The 17504-nt window shown below is 37.3% G+C and overlaps 1 protein-coding gene across 1 annotated transcript; it reads right to left on the bottom strand.

Annotated features, from left to right (window-relative positions):
* Window positions 1–1632: 1632 nt before the first annotated feature.
* GKN2 (gastrokine 2) lies at window positions 1633–10828 on the bottom strand (the record flags this gene model as incomplete). Its single annotated transcript, XM_081068841.1, has 7 exons — window positions 1633–1848; window positions 2976–3132; window positions 3776–3886; window positions 5742–5879; window positions 6312–6365; window positions 10574–10680; window positions 10795–10828. 7 exons carry the CDS (start codon window positions 10826–10828, stop codon window positions 1766–1768), a joined length of 684 nt encoding a protein of 227 aa, XP_080924967.1. The 3' UTR covers window positions 1633–1765.
* Window positions 10829–17504: the final 6676 nt, after the last annotated feature.

The following is a 17504-nucleotide window of genomic DNA, read 5'->3' as shown; positions in this document are numbered from 1 at the left end:
GAGACTTTCAGTGCTGCAGGGGGCCACCTACAGCAACTGCTAACTCGGGTGTTCCTAAGACTACTGCATGTCCCTGGCCCACTCCACAAGCTGCTCTTAACAGGTATTCAGTATGACACCAGCCCTGAGCAGCGTTAACTGACTTAAAGAAAGCAGAGTCGGGGAGAAGCGGAACTCAAAGTTCTGTTTTTAAAATGGGAATGACATTATAAAAATTCATGAGGATAACACATCTCTGAGCAATAGATTCCAAAGGAAGTTGCCAATTATAACACCCTTTTCCCTATCCCAACCCTTCACCTCTCCCAGTCCTGGCTACAGGAGTCAGAATGTGCCCCAAGTGATTCATAGGGTCCTTCCTAGAGATTTTTAAGTTAAAACTAATTTGCAAGTAGAACTGCCTCTCCACTGACGACACTGAGAAGATGGTGGTGGTTCTGTCATCCTGGGGAAAGCCAGTGTAAGATACTGAGGCTGACACAGAGAGAGAAGGTGAGTTGAGACAGGAAAAAGAGAGTCGGCCACCTTCAAGCACCGAATTCTAGCCACCCAAGACCAGAATATCCCTATTCTTCTATGATAGGGATGAGATAAGAGATTCCACCTCCTCCAGCCTCAGTTAATTAGATTTGGATTCCATCACTTGCAAACACCAAGGTACCAGCTAGTCCACCATTCATTCAGCACTTTATTATGTACCTTTTTACTGTTATTACAAATGTGTTCATGTAAGTGTCTCACTTCCCCAACAAGAAAACAACTGTCTTGACTGTGGTTGTTCTGCTTGGGCTCTTCCTCCAGCATATCTATCCCAGGGCTGAGCCATGGTAAGTGCTTTAACTATATTTAGAAATAGTTATTGTGAAGCAGATGTGCATCGTTGGGAAGAGGAGCAGTCAGTGACAGAGAGAGAAATTCTTGTTAGTGTTCCTCTTTGCTCTGAACTTGCACCCAGCTGACTAGCCACGTGAGAACCACCCATATGATCTGCAAATACGACTACTCTGAGCAGTTGATTTGAAATATTAGAAAAATTGATTTCCTTTTGTATATTGACTTGCCATTCCTGGATAGGTTCTCACTCCTGTTAAGATGTTCAGGAAGACACCTCTTTTTCTAGGAGATAGTTAGTGTTCTTCCCTCCTTCTTTCCTCACTCTGGGACAAAATATATCATGATAGTGTCTATTAAGATTGAGTCTACTGCTTTGATGAGCTCAAAGGAATGTGAATGGCCCTCCATGCTGGGTGCTTTGTCAGAAAGGAGAGTTTCCTTCATCCGAGCAGAAGTTGTTTGATAAGGGTATCACAACCCCCCCCCCCCCACACACACACACACACACTCTAGATGGAGGTCAGTGCCACCAGAGTCCCTATTCCACCCAGGCAGCCCAGGTATGTTGAATGGACAGATGGGCAGCTGGGCTAATGAGCAGATGGGAAGATGGAGGCTTGCACCCAACTGGCCAGCCTTATGTGACCCAGCTATATTATCTGGGAATTGACACACTTTATGTGCTTTACTTGAAATCCTAGCAATTACTTTCCTTCTGTATGTTGACATAAACATCATTTGGCATCTTTTTGTTATTTACCAAAAAAAAAAAACCCAAAAACAAAAAACACCCACATATCTGTAAATACATTATTTATGTTTTACTACTGAATCTCAGAATCAGTTGGGCCATTGGGAAAGAATTGAATTTGGCTGCTGAGTAGAAACAAAAGGATATATCTTTGAAAAAATGACACCAGTGGGCGGAGGCCTAAACGTGAATGTCTGCACAGACGGAAATCCCAAAGATGCCCAGGAGTCCAGCTTTTGCACAGGCTCCAGCGCCGACTGTATCTGAAAAGGGGGAACATTTTTGGAGAAAGCATTAAGAAATATATTATTAGAATGCAGCAGACAAATGCGTTTTTGTAAATGTCTTGACTAGGATTTTAGCTATACTTGTATTGCAAAGAATAATGACAGCTTAAATAGACCGACGATTCCTGGAAGTACCATCTGACTCAATCCCATTGATGCCATGACATTCGGAGTTGATGCCATGCCTATGTGTCTTACTTACAAGCACTAATGACCTTACAAAAAGAAAATGTCTTAGCTAAAAATTGTTTCTGGGCAGTAGAAATGTATTAAATGCCATTTTTTCCTTCTTTATCTACCTTCCATTACTCTGGGGAATTTTTGCTGTTGTTGCTGTGTTCAACATCAGTGGCCCAACCTGTCTATCACTCTGACCTCTCTGCCATATTTAGAAACTTTGGGTAAAAATACCAGGAAATGACCGCAGCAGCGTATATTACCTGGATGAATCAGGGCTTTGTCTCTCTCTCTCTGTCAAGTGCACTTTGCCTGCTCTTTTCTTTGACCAACTCTATCCTAGATTCTGAGACTATTTCTTTCTTTTTCTTTTTTTTAACATTTTGGAGGAATAATTGACAAATGTATTTGTGTATATTTAAAGGGTACAACGTGATAATTACATATGTGTGTATATATATATATATAGTTACCAAAATCAAGATAACACAACCATGACCTCACATAGTTAATTAGCATAGGTAACTTTTTTTGCATGTGTGGACAGAATGCTTAAGATGAACCCTCAGCAACCCACAAGTATACAGTATCATATCATTAACTAGTCACCGTGTTGTATATTAACGATTCCAATCTTTTTTCCTTGACACCCAGGAATCCTGTTTTATTCCATCTTCTGTGTTAACTGGTCAATTTCTCCACTAGACTATGTGTTCCTTGGGGGCAGAGTTTTATTCATTTCTGTACTTCTCCTCCCAAACATTTAGTACAATTTCTACTCATTGTCGGTACTTAATTCCCAAAGTAAACCAAACTGAGTCATGTTTCACATTTATTTGTGTTTCACACAACACCTATCACTGTCAGGCAGGCACCCTGGAGCTTTCAGAAAATATTTGGTGAAGGAATGATTTATTGGTACTCACGTGTGTTTTCAACCACTTCACCCTTATATAAGGGGATATGCTTGCAGAGCTGCTCAATGGGTGACCCAAACAGGAACCATTTCACATCTGTAAGCAAAGACTGCAGTGGGTTGTACTTGACCCAGGTATATTTGTTGGAGAACATGGTGTTCAAAGCCTAGATCAATATAACAAGAGTGGGATTAGGTAAAATACGTTGACATGATCTGGGATATTTTGTTCTAAAATGTGATTTCTTCTCTTTCAGATTATTAAATAGAAGGCAGTCAGGGATCTCAAGACATCACCTTTTTCTGACCACTTGATCTTCAGAGAAGCCTCATTATTACCATTATTTTGTTTCTGGTGACAATGAAACCCAAGAGAGGGTGAATACTATGCCAAAGGTGGCACAGAGGGGAAATTACAGAGGGAGAATTAAACCCCAGACTTTTAGCCTCATGCAGTTTACTCTCACTGTACCATATTATTTCTTTGTACCTTGTGTTATTGAATATTATAACTCCACTCATTTTCCTGCCAATCACTATTTCTTAGAGATCTGCTCTGAGAACAGAGGCTGTTTAGCTCTTTCTACAGAGACAGTGGAATTTATCATAAGTTATTGCATTTGGGGCTTTATGGTGGCAATCAAGCTAATGGATGTACTCCAGCATCAAAAACAATAAATGTGCAAACACTTTAATAATTGGAAAGCAATAAGGTATTATATTATGATCCCTTACTCTCTTCATTTCTCCATAGGCACCAGTATCTCTTGGCTCAAGAACAGGGAATGTTTAAGGATACTCCAGAATTACCTTCCTTTCGTAGATGTACCGTTCGAGTTGGTCCAGAGCAGGGATGGCTTGATGGTTCATCTTCAGGATGTAGCAGGCTCTTCGGGAAAGTATCCTAGTTGCGATGTAACCCTGAGGCAGCAAGAGCACAGTTACTACCTCTCCCAATTGACTGGGTTTTGAACTTAGTGAGGATGACATATGAGCCTTGAGAAGCCTTCAACACACACAGTGAGTACGTGTGACTTTTCTGATCTGTAATCAGTTCTATCCATTTGATTTCTTCTATATAGTATTTTTACTTTTCACTTCTCATCACTATCTCTGAAATTGTGAAAACCCATGATTTGTGCCCCACTATTCACGTTATGGAACCAGGGTCTGCAGTTTGTGGTTTGAAAGATTGAGAAGCAGTAGTTCTCTGTCTTTCTATTGATTTTGTCCAGCCTCTTCCTCAATTTGGAGTAATTACAATATTCTTTAGAACTGTGCTTTCCAATATGTTAGTGATTAGCCACTTGCAGCTATTCAAATTTTAATTCAAACTAAATCTAATTTAAAATGTACTTCCTCTGTCACACATTTTAAGTGCTCAATAGCCACAAGTAGCTAGCTGCTCCTGTATTGGAAAATGCAGATACAGAACATTTCAACAACTGCCGAAAGTTCTATTGGACAGCGATGCTTTGGAAACTCTCCTTAACGTACCAACGTCCACCCTCACCCCCCACACATACATGCTTCATCTATTCCTCCCTCCTTTACTATCTTCCCTTCATCTTTTCTCCACCTCAAACCCAGGCTGACTCAATAGGGATGGGTTGAAGGAAGGTGGGATTGGAAGAGCAATGGAAGGTGAAGACATTGGAGCCAGAAGGAACCTAAGGCCATTTAATTTTCATCTAGAGTGGAATTTCCTCTACAGAATTCCAAATAACTATATAGCCTATTAGACTATATATAACATAAACCTTATACGTCCTATTTTTCATTTCTCATAAATTGCCAGTTCCTAAAATTCAGAAATAGACGGAGGCCAAGACTGACGAGAGTGGAAGAGGCTGAAACCAAATCCTCAGCACTTTATTTTTGTAAGGACACTTTTGGGATTTCCCTGGCATCTGCTTAAAAACAATTTTACGACAACTAACTTTTAAACCATATCTTTCAAAAATTCTATAATTTCAGATGTGTCCTGGAAGGGGACACATGCCATGGGTAGGAAGTGTGTGGGAAGGTTTCTACAAGAAAAAAAAAAGAAGAAAAGCATGTTCAGACAACCAGTGAGATAGACGACAACACACTTATATCCACAGTACACAGCTCTGTCTCTAGGTAAAAGCAGGTCCCTAATTCTGTCCATGGAACAGATGGAAAACAGACAAATAAATAAGTAGATAAAGGACAGAATAAGTTTTCTGAGCAGGTTTCTGAAACTTGTTAATAACAGTAACTAAAACTTGGAAATAGCTAGGTGTTTTTAATGAACATACTTCCCTTCATACAGAAGAAGTATGATTTACTACATATCCTACATATATAGTTAAATGTGTATAATCTGGATTTCTGCTATTTTGCGATTGTTTCATGATTGGTTTTCTTTCTGCATAATTGTTTTTTTATTAGAAGCTCTAATTCATTTATTTATTCATTTGACAAATATTTTTGAGAGTCTGTGTGCCAGACATTGCTTTGAGCCTGTAGTGAAACAATATTATCATGCTCCAATTTCCATTTGAAGAGGTCAAGTAAACGTGTATGTTTAAAAAATCAAGTAAACATGTATGTTTCTATGTTTTTTTTCTTAGAAATGATTTTGTTTATTTTTTAGTCAATAGCTTGATTATTTAAAGGGAAAAGTAGAAGTAAGGAAATTCTAACGGAATTGCAAGGATAGATTTTGGAATACAAATGTGTACTAAATGACTACCCCTCTGCTCTTCAGAAACCCAGTCTTGAAGAATATAGAAATCCCCTTGCTGCTTACATGTTTATAGTCAAAAACCGTGGTAGAGGAACACGATCCTGAATGAAAGTTAACAGTGGCGGTATTTTTTTCATTGTCAATTGCAATTGTCTCCTGAACGTTGCCACCATTGTTGTTTGGACTGATGATGTTATAAACCTAGATTGACAACAAAGACATAATGATTTTTTCATAAATCACATGCATTTGAAAGGATCCCTCCCAGCAAAACAAAGCCTTCCACTTGCTATGAACAAGAAATTGAAGCCTGAAACCTCTCCACTGGGATCTAAGCACATGCTAAAATAAGAATGCAAAATTCTTCCTCATGGTTTTCTATATATTATAGGGAAAAAGCAATGATATCACAGGAGAAATGAGACTGACCACATTTTCAAGCAATAGGTTACATTTTTAAGGTATTGCAGTTGGAAATAAATAATCAATCTCATTGTTTCCATGGTTGATTATTTCCAGAATTCTATCTCAAATAGGTCATATGGACTCTCTACTGTCCTTCAAATTATCTTCTATCTTCCTTCTCCTCTCCCCACATTGCCAAACTATAAAGTCCATAATGAATCAACTCACCTGATATCCATGAGATTGTGTTCCAAAGATGGCCAGAACCACCAGCAATCCCACCTGAAAAACAGACCATTCACTTCCATTCACCATAGAGTAATCATTGACGGTAGAGATATGAGGGGACACTGGACAGGACAAGCATAAATACCTCAGAAAAATGCACACCTAGAGCTACTGGTGAGTGGTCATGGATGGTCAATAGTCCATTTCCAAAATTTGAAACACACACATTCACTTACTCATGCTATTTGGCAGACACATGTTCTACCTTTGTCACCCAATTCTCAGCTCTTCCCACTATCAAAACCTTATACATAGCATGTGTTCTTATGCCAGAAAGAACTTGGGGCAGGTGAACAGTGAGAAAAAACTGATTTTACTATGGGAATACCCTGGTGTGATTCATACTTTAGATTGCAAGAGGTCAATGTGTGTCCTCTGGTAAAAAATATATATTAATAAATAATTATTCCTTGAGACTAAGATGGTAAAAAAGGTTGAAAATTGATTCTTGGGCAATAGACAACAATGGATTTCTAAGGGAAACTATGAAAATAAGATACATGAGGGCATGATTAACTTTCGACGCTGACACCCAGGAAAACCTCCATGTTCTCCTACAACCCATGCCTTACTGATACCATCAGACAAGTGTTTAGCCAGCAGCTGTGAGACTGACCCTGAGTCAGCCCTGACATTTTGCTTTGGTTGTGTAAAAGTCTGATCCAACATGCTGATCCTGGTTTTGTGCTGTCTCTTCTGAGTATCACAGTGTACTACGCTGTCATTGAAAAGTGCTAATGGAGAGGGTCTGCAGGAAGGCAGACGGCTTAAAGAACTGTCAGTGGGACATTTGGAGTTCCTTTTCCCGATCACCCATAACACTGCTCGCCTGGTGACGGTGTGGAGTGTCTAACAAAACCTGTATGCAGAAAGCCAACCTGCCTACTTGCATAGGGACACATCATCTCTAACTCCAGGCCAGCTCTAGTAACCTTTGACACACTGATGTATTCTATTTTATGGGTCTAATACAGAGATTTTTAAAGGTGGGTGAAGGACTGACCACCTTAGTGGTACGATGAGAGAAAGCTCAGGAAGTGTCCCCTGCAGCCTAATAACCACCTACCCAACACTGTGATCAATACACTATGGTTATAGGTTTGTGTTTCAGGAGTAGGTCTCCTCTTAGAAAATCAAGAGACTACTGGGAGAGGGAACTCTTTAAGCAGACAGTCTTGAACATCTTATGAGTGTGCAAGACTGCTTTCTCCCTCAGCAGCTAAATGAGAATAAGGAAGAGAGACTGGATAAGCAGTTCCACTCTGCATCTGAGCATAGAATAAGGTAAAGGCTACTCATTAGAGAGTTATTGAAATGAATAGATGAAATTATTCATGTAAAGTGTTTATCATAGGGCTTAGTATGCACTTGGGAAATAACTACTGCCATTATTATTATTAGTAGTAGTAGTAGTAGTAGTGATACTATTTTTAAATTACCACTTCCTTTAGATATTACATGCAGAAAATGCCTACATTCCCTCCAACACTCATAATAGCAATTATCTAAAATCCTCCAAATTAAAATTCTCTAGATAGTTCCAAAATTTTTTCTTTGTGTTTTCTAGGAAACACCACAAAGAAATGAAAATGGACAAATTAATATGCAACTTAATATTCAACACTATTCCTACCAAGGACATCATTAATTCCATTACAGAAGCTTAGAAGTATGCCCAGTGTTTGTCTAAGAACCCTGAAATACAGAAAATATTGGATGTGAACATTCTATGCAAGCACAAGAATATAAAGAAGCATAAACAAATACTCACAAGGATTCTCATTTTGTCTGAAGGGAAGAAGGTGCTGGAGCAAGTGAGACTACCTGCTGCAGCTTCTGCCCTTTATATGGGCTTTATATGGGGTTTAGGTGTGGAAATCTCTTTTCAAACCAGTCACTTTGGAAAAGGTGGTGTCGTATCACTGACACACCCCAGCAAACTCCTTTATCAGCACTGAGACCCAACCATATATCCTGATATCAATGAAGTTCATTAGTCACTAAGGAAAATTCACCCCTTGGTCACTGTTTAAATATTCCCTGCTTATCTGCCCTATTTTGCACTTGAGAGTTCGATTTCCACCCTTTAAAAACATCTCAAGATGCTTGTTTTACACAAACATCTTATAGACATATGAGGACATACTCCTAATTTCTGCCCTGATGGTAAAGTTCTCCCTTAAGTCCTGAGCTGGGCCCTCCCTCACTCAGTATCTTTTCATCCCGGCCCTGCTTGTAGAATTCTTCCACCCAAGGAATGGACATGGGACTAGAGGCAAGAACTGTGGCTGGAGGGCCTCGTTGGAAAACAGCCTTGAGACTTTATTTCTCCTCTCCTTTAGGTTTTATGCCAATTTCCAGAGATTTATGAGGAACAAGGCTCAGAGATTTCTCTGCCCAATTACCAGGCATAAGCAAATTTTTACATTTGGTCTTGTCCAAATCACTGTGAAAACTATGATTTTTGTATCTCTAGTTATCTTGACATGCACTGAGAAATTCTCAGGTTAAAAAAATAAAGAGAATAAAGTTTAATTTGTATGATTTTTTATAATGCCATAATTTAAAAAGGCTAACTGGTATTAGAATGGAATCATGAACTCCGAAGGTGGAGAAATACAAAAACAAACAAAAAAAATTACAAAATTATCAAATATTGAGAATCACCACAGTAAGGAAAAAAAAAAAGCATAAATTATGTCCTTGATCTACAACTACAATACCTTCCTAACTAGGTTTTGTTGTTGTTGTTGTTGTTGTTGTTTTTAATATGGCTTTTAAAAAGCAGACATTTGGGCGATTTGGGGGTTGCTTACTTCACTGGAATTCTGTTACTCTGGTTGTTCAGCTGGGGTGGACACAAAATGTGCTGTTTTTAAAAATCTTCCTGAGATAGCAGCAGCAAGGAGAATTTCAGTTTTGCAGTACATCTGCAAATTTTACCCATATCTGGCTCCAAAGTCCCCAGAAAGCAAGCCAGTTCCCACACCTATAGACATGAGGGTAGACAAAGGTTTCCACCCTCCTCTCTACTTTGTCTCCCACCTGTTGCCAGGAGTTCTGAGTCTATAGTTTTGATAATGATAATAGTTAGCATTAATGGGAAACTTGATATGTTCTAGCACTTTCTAAGCTCTTTGCATATGTTGATATATTTGAGTCTCGTAACAACCCTATAGAATACCTTCCGTACATGTCCCATTTTACAGATAGGAAAACTAAGGTATGGAGAAGTTAAGGAACTGCTCAGCATTACTTAGCTTCTAAGAGCAGGAGGGCATTTGAGCCCAATCTGACTCCACAGTCCAGACTCTTAACTACTAGTACTATATGACCTCTCTGATTAGTTACTGGGTTAATGTAACTTCTTGCCTTACTGAGATGGGGGCATTGTAAGGAGGCTTCTGCTTCCAGAATGTTTCTTCACCAAAAGATTGACTTGGAAAAAATCATGCCTACACACAACCCACCCTCTTCCAATGGTGAAAACTTTTAAATAGGGAGAATGAGACACTGTTTGTAAAAGTTGTTCTAAGTGAAATTCATGGCTAAGCCACCCAGCTCCCCACTGAGGGGGTGAAATCATTGACATGGAAGGGCCTCATGTTGGCTGTGTCCACACCTTGGACACTGATGCAGTATGTCTGAGAAGGGGCACAGACAGGAGGACTTTTAAAGCTCTGTGGGTGGTTCTGATTGGAAGAGCTGTTTCAAAACCTGTTCAAACCCCTCATGAGAAAACTAAGACAGGTTATAACACAAAGGCAAGATCATATATGTAGTTAGAGGCAAAGATAAGACTTTTGCTTGCTATTCTAGTGTCCAAACTAAATAGCAAATTCACTTGGGTTAAAAAAGTTTAAAGCCATTTTACATGTTACCTTTTTTATTACGAGACCGAAACCTTCTCCTCTCTCTCTCTCTCTCTCTCTCTCTCTCTCTCTCTCTCTCTCTCTCTCTCTCTCTGTCTCTCTCTCTCTCTCTCTCTCTCTCTCTCTCTCTCTCACACACACACACACACAATTTACTTCTGCAACTCTTCTTTTTTTATTTTGCAAGCATTTACATTACATCTGGATATACCATAATATATCAGACTCAACATGTCTAAAATACAAGTTGTTGCATTCTTTTCCCCAAAGCAGCTCTTGTTTTGGACATTGTTATTTCTGTTGACAATTCCTCCAGGGCTACAGGCTCACCTTGAAGTCGTCCTTGATTCTTCTGCCATTTTTCCTCCGTAATGCTTCTCCCTTTTCAATCCACCAGTGCGTACTGCATTCCTTGTACTCATTATCCCACACTGTCCCTGTTACAATGACTTCAATTAGTCAGAAAAATTGACACCAGCTGCTTCTCACTCACGTAAAGTCCAACACAGATGACCTCATGATGAGTGGCTCTCCTCCAAGTGATGACTTACAGATTCCAGCTTCTTCCTTATGTAGCTTTCCCATCTTCAATATGTAGCTTCATGGTTATTTTGACATTATCAGCCTGACAGATGGGAGTTTAAATCAACAGCATGAGAAGACACATCTGTTTTTAACTTCTTCAGACTGAAAATAACCACATGTGTTCATTATCCATTGGTAAAGATCAGTCATATGGCCATATCTAGACGTGAGGGAAATGAAGTTTAGCTTTATGCCAAGAAGAGGAAATCTGTCTTTGCTAAAAGACCAACATTGTTTTCCTGCTTCCCGGCTGCCCATTGTTCCATCCTCACCATCACTATTAATTCATGGCCTGAAAGCACCACTTTGCTTATTTTGCTCTTATGCTCAAAAACTGTTAAATTCTCCCTCAATTCTTGGACAAAGTTGAAGACTCTTAGTTTAGCTTTTAATTCTTCTATAGTCTTCTTCCAAACTAACCTTCATAAGTGGTATTAGTGAGGAAATAGTCTAAATGAAGAAAAGGAGATGTGATCATGGAGGTAGAAAGAGATTCATATATTCAGTTGCCACAAAAGAAACTCAGATCATTCAACTATGTTTTTATTGTTCTTTTCCTCAATATCTTAGATGCCCCACTTTTTATTGTGTTATTTTCCTTTCATACTACCTTTATCCATTTTTTTCTTTCTTCTTCCTCTACTCCTCTTCTTCCCTCCTTTATTTCCCTTCTTTCTTCTCTTCTTAGTGATTTCCTACCTTATGAAAATCACTGGAAGAATATTCTGAAAAGGATAGAAGGATGAACTAGACCCAATGAGTCTCTCTCTCAGAAAGTTTGCTGTCTATCATAAAACACAAATAACTATTAAAATATAGTAAATGTAAAGTATCAGAGGAGAGGCACAAGTAGAATGATGATCCAAAGTACAAATTATATTGGTCATATCTATAAATGGCAAGCAAAAACATGTTTATATACTTCATTGTTTCTACATTGTGTAATAATCACTCTTTTCCTTTAATAACCCTAAAGTCTTTTTTAATGACCCTAAATTCACATGCTAAGGCCATAACTTATACCCTTCTCTATACCCCCACTCTCCCAAAGTTTCCCTTTAATATGGTGCAGTCAGCCTATGAATTCATTTCCATGTCATTTTTTGCCATACCTAAGAAAAAGCTCAGAACTGCTGTTAGGGGGAAAAAGATTCAATCTATTAATAATAAATGGTCCTGGGATGAGGGTATAGTTATTTGGGCAAGTTAATGTAGTAGCTCAGACCATCAGAAAAATCCATTCCAATTTTTTAAAATACATGTAAACAGTGTACATGATGTAAAAGAAGCAAATAAGAAAAACACTGGGAGAAAATACAAGTTAACTTTGATTTGATTTTGGCAATGCACAAAATTTTCTAAGTCTAAAAGCATTAGAATAAATTGCAAGAGGAAAGATATATAAACCTAACTGCATAAAATGTAAAAGATAATTGTTTTTTTTAAAAAGCAAAATTTAAAGGCAAATTTAAAACTCAGGAAAATAATTTTAATGCATGTGTGAGATAAAGAGTAACATTTTCTACTTTTTTTTTTTAGGAGTGAATAGCATTCTTTGTTTTTATTATTAATAAACAGTCAAGTGATTATTGAAAATCTCCAAAGGGTAATATGTTCAACTTACAAAAAGTTTTTACAAATCTACAGGAAAATAACAAACACATATAAGTTTTTAAATGGGCAAAGGACCTGGTTAGAGGAAAAAGCAGTAATAGAATATGGTGAAGAGTCGAAGCTCCAGAAATATCCACCTGGATTTGAATTCCAATTTCTCTAATATCTCATGTGCACCTCAAAATCCTCTTATGGAAAGAAAGGATAAAAAAGTGCCCCTCAAAGCATTTTTGGGAACATTGATGGGCTCATATACATAAAATATAACAGCCACTGCCACAGAGAAAGCTCTCAAAAAAAGTTACCTAATATTATTTTTATGTATTATAAATACAACATTTCAACCTCATAAATTATTATAGAATTGCAAATTCAATCAGCATTATTAAATTAAATTTAAATAAAACTAAGATATCAGGAAAGCCCATAATTATTTGAACATTTTTAAAAAGCAACTTCTAATAAGCAATGGGTTAAAAGGGAAGTTACAAGAAATTATAAAATATTTTTAATTGAATAGCATTAAAAATATAACATATCAAAATGTGTGGGATGAAACTTAAGCACTGCTTAGAGAGAAATCTGTAGCATTAAACACTCATATTAGAAAAAAAGAAAGGTCTCAAATAAATGATCTAAGTATTCACCTTAAGAAACCTGAAAACAAGTAATACAAAATTAAACCTAAAGTAAGCACAAAGCAAGAAATAATAAAGAGCAAAGTCAACGAAATTGGATATAGAAAAACAAGAGAAAAAAAATCAATGAAAAGCACCAATGGTTTTCAATGATCAATCAAATGGCTCAAGGAAAAAATGACATGAATTATTAATATCACCAATAAAAAGAGGATGTCACTACTGATTTTACACCCATTAAAAGGATAATAAGGAATTATTACAACTTTGGGTTAAAAAATTCAACAACCTAAATGAAATGGACAAAGTTCTTGACAAAGATGAACTATCAAAGTCCACTCAAAAAGAAATAAATACCTTGAGCAGCCCTGTGTCAATGAAACAAACTGAATTTGTAGTTTAAAACTTTACAAAGAAAATTTTTGTAAAGAAAACTTTACAAAGAAAATTCCAGGCCCAGATGGCTTCATGGGCAAATTTCTACCCAATATTTAAGGAAGAAATAATACTACACACATTCTACCAGAAAATAAGAGGGAAGCTAACAATTCCCGGCTCATCCTATGAGGCCAATATTACCGATACCAAAACTAACAAAGATATTATGAGAAAAGGAACTATAGACAAATATCCCTCATGAACATAGATTAAAACACCTTCAAAAATATTCGCATATTGAATAAAATAATATATAAAAATAATACTACATCATGACCAAGTGAAGTTTTTCCTGGAAATTTAAGATTCATTTAACATTTGAAAATCAATCAATATCATTCAACATATTTAATGCAAAAGTAAAAAACCAAATGATCATCTTGCTAGAAAAGCATTTGGCAACATATACTCATGATAACATCTCTTACCAAAACAGGAATAAAAAGGCATTTCTTCATTTTGATAAAGGTCATCTATAAAAAACCTTTGCTAACATTGTAAGTAAAAATTCATAAAAGAAAAATTAATAGATTGGACTTCAATAAAGTTAACATTTTCTGCTGTTCCAAAGACACTGGTAAGAATATGAAAATAAAAGCCACAAAGTAGGAGAAAATATTTTCAAAAGTGTATTTGATAAAGAACTTATATCTAAAATACGTTTATACAATGGAGTATTACGCAGCCATAAAGAAGAAAGAAATCTTACCATTTGCAACAACATGGATTGATGTAGAGAACATTATGTTAAGTGAAATAAGTCAGAAAGAGAAAGACATGTACCATATGATCTCACTTATATGCGGAATCTAAAGAAAAGAATAAGTGAATGAACTAATCAGAAACAGTTTTGGGGACAAAAAGGAAAAACTGAGAGTTGTTAGATGGGCGGGGGGGTGGGGATAAGGGGGAAAGGTGAGGGGATTAGAAAACAGTCAGTAACTACAAGATGGCCTCAGGGTTTTTGAAAATTAATTTGGGGAACGTAATCAATAAAGATTGTAAAGATTTTGTTGGGTATCCGATGGACACGTGTCCCATTTGGGAGACCACCTCAGGGATACTGTGGATACCTGACCATGGCACTGTACACCAGAAGCTGAACAATAATGAATGCCAACTATAATTTTATATATATAATGTGATGGCTCCGTGCGAGGTCGGAGGGATAGTGGGTGGGGGGAGGGGAGTTCACAGTGTGAGGGATATAAATGATGAACGTCTAAGTATTACCTTGTCTTGTACACCTGAAACTAATAAATTTAAAAAATAATAATTAAAATAAATAAATTAAAAAATAAAATAAAATACATAAAGACATTTCAAATTAATAATAAGAAAACATACATTTCAACTTTTAAAATGGGCAAAATATTTGAAAAAATGGTTTACTAACAAAGATATACAGATAGCAAATAGGTATACAAAAAGATGCTCAGCCCATTGACAGTTAGGGAAATGCAAATTAAAACCACTGCACACATATTAGAATGGCTAAAAATAACAAAGAAACAAACTACAAAACTGAAATTCCAAGTGTTGTCAAAGATGTGGAGCAACTGGAACAACTGCTGGAAGAAATTCAAGGTACTACAACCACTTTGGAAAACAGTTTGGCAATTTCTCATAAAGTTAATTGTAATTATCATATGACCCAGAAATTCCACTCCTAGGTTTTCACCCAAGGGAAATAAAAATGCAAGTATACATCAGAACCTGTGCATGAATATTTTTTATAAGGCTTTATTGTAATCACCAAAAACAAGAAACAAACCCAAATGTCTTTAAATGGTGACTGAATACATAAGCTATGGAACATTTATGTAATGAAATACTACATAGCAAGAAGAAAAGACCGACCCACTGATACACAGCTCAGATGAATCTCAAATCCATTACACTGAGTGAAAGCAGCCCAAATCAAAAGACTACCTATTGTATGAGTGCATTTACATAACATTTTGGAAATACAAAACTAAAGGATAGGAAACAGATGAGAAGTTAGTAGGGACTGGGGATGAGGGGTAGGGTTGCCTATAAAGGGGTACAGAGACATTTTAGGGGGTGGATGGCTACGTTCGTGGAATTCAGTGGTGGATTTATGACTGCATGCATGTTTTCTGTTTCCTATGAATTGCTTTTCTGATAAAAAAATGTTAGATTATTTTCTAAAAGAAGTATTTAAAAGGTACAATTTACAGGCTCTGGTGACCAATTGTCTAAAGGAGGAGCAAGGGGTGAGGAATCAGGGGTGACATAACTGAGGTGCCTCTCTTGTTTGTCTAGTTGTTAAAAATGCCACTGAACTAAATAGAAGTTACAGAAAAATAGTATGTTTGGGGACTAATGAAAATGGCTTGGTTTGGAGTCGATTCAATTTTGAAACGTGATTATTAAATACATCTAATATATGCAGCTGTAAACCAAAGTCTGAAGCTTGGTGGGGTTTGATCTGGTTTTCCATCACGTAGGGGTGTCTCAAAAGTTCAGAATAGAGGAGGTCTTCCAGGAAGAATTAGCAGGTCATGAAAGAAGAGGATCAAGGTGAGAATCCAACACCAACATTGAAGGGACAGATGGAAGAAGAGAGGCAACCAATTGTTCAGGTGGTAGAAGGAGCAACTGAAGTAAAACTGGATGTCACAGAAGTTAAGGAAGGAGAGAATTTCAAAAATGAAGAAACTATCAAGGTCCAAAAGTACATAGTCAAATCATCGGAGGACTGGAAAGATACCGGCATATAAGTGCAGGGTTAGGCTCCTTGCCTTCCTCACTTTGAGTCCCAGCACTACTAGTTATCCTTCGGACATGAAGCCAAACTGCAGTGGGTTGAGCTATGACTGAGAAGTGAAAAGAATGGAATCCAAAAACCTACATGATGTTTTTGAGAGATGTAAAGGGAAGGGGAGTTGTAAGTTCTCTGTATGAAGAAGGTAGAGTTAAGGGAAGGTTTTTATCTTTGTTTTTGGGTTTGTTTGTTTTTCTAACATTGGGGAGATTTGCCCATACAAGCCAAAAAAAAGTAAGAAACCAACAGGAAGATATTGAGATTTGAGAAAAAAAAACAGCCATTTGATGGAGGAAGGTGGCCATCAGAGAAGGAGACGTTGGTCCTGGAATCTGTTAAGAGCACATTCCTCCGAGATGAGAGGGAATGAAGAATGATGAAGATAAATATGGGGAGATGGAGGGTGACAGTTCAAGAAGCCTGATACTTTCTATTTGCTCGAGTAGTAGGCAGTTAGGTGAAAGGTAGGGCTGACACGGAAAACAGGTAGACTGGCAAACATTTGCTTCGAAAGGAAGAGGGGAGAACCTCACTACAGAGCAGGAAAGCTCAATTCTACTGATAGTATGAAAGGTCCAAGGAGGAGGATTTTTGACTTGAAATTCTTTTCTTGTTTACCTCTCATTCAAAAAGAGAGAAGAAATCATTTGGCCTCTTCTAAATTTGGGGAAAGTGGCCAAAGTAGTAAAATCTATTTTGTACCTGAATTTCGATTGAGAACATCCTTGACCGAGTCCTAAGAATATGAGTTCTGTCACAAGACTCGTAGCCTAATAGATACACAAGATGTCCATCGCACACCACCCATATGGACCTCTGATCTATTTTTAGGTGAGTCATGAAATTCTAAACAATAAATGGTATCTACATTTCTTAAATATACATACTTGTTTGGATACCTCCTTTTATACATGCCTTATATTATGAAGCGACCAAAATAAATTTAAAGGTGTGTCAATTACAAACCAAAATCAAGTGATTGCTTTTTTATGGAAACACCCATGGCCAATAACTAAAATATTAATTTACTGGGAGGAGTATAAGTGTGTTGGAACATACAGGTGTGAGAAAGAGAAAAGAGTCTCATACATGCAGGGATACACCTGAGCACAAAGGCCCAGGAGAAAGGGAGGTTTCCTGTGGCTATTGGTGAGGATTCAATCCATATACTATCTCAAGCTCAGTGTGTAACAAATTG

The sequence above is a fragment of the Rhinolophus hipposideros genome (assembly GCF_964194185.1).
Source record: "Rhinolophus hipposideros genome assembly, chromosome: 12".
Taxonomy (NCBI): domain Eukaryota; kingdom Metazoa; phylum Chordata; class Mammalia; order Chiroptera; family Rhinolophidae; genus Rhinolophus; species Rhinolophus hipposideros.
This window is presented reverse-complemented; position numbering and strand designations above follow the sequence as displayed.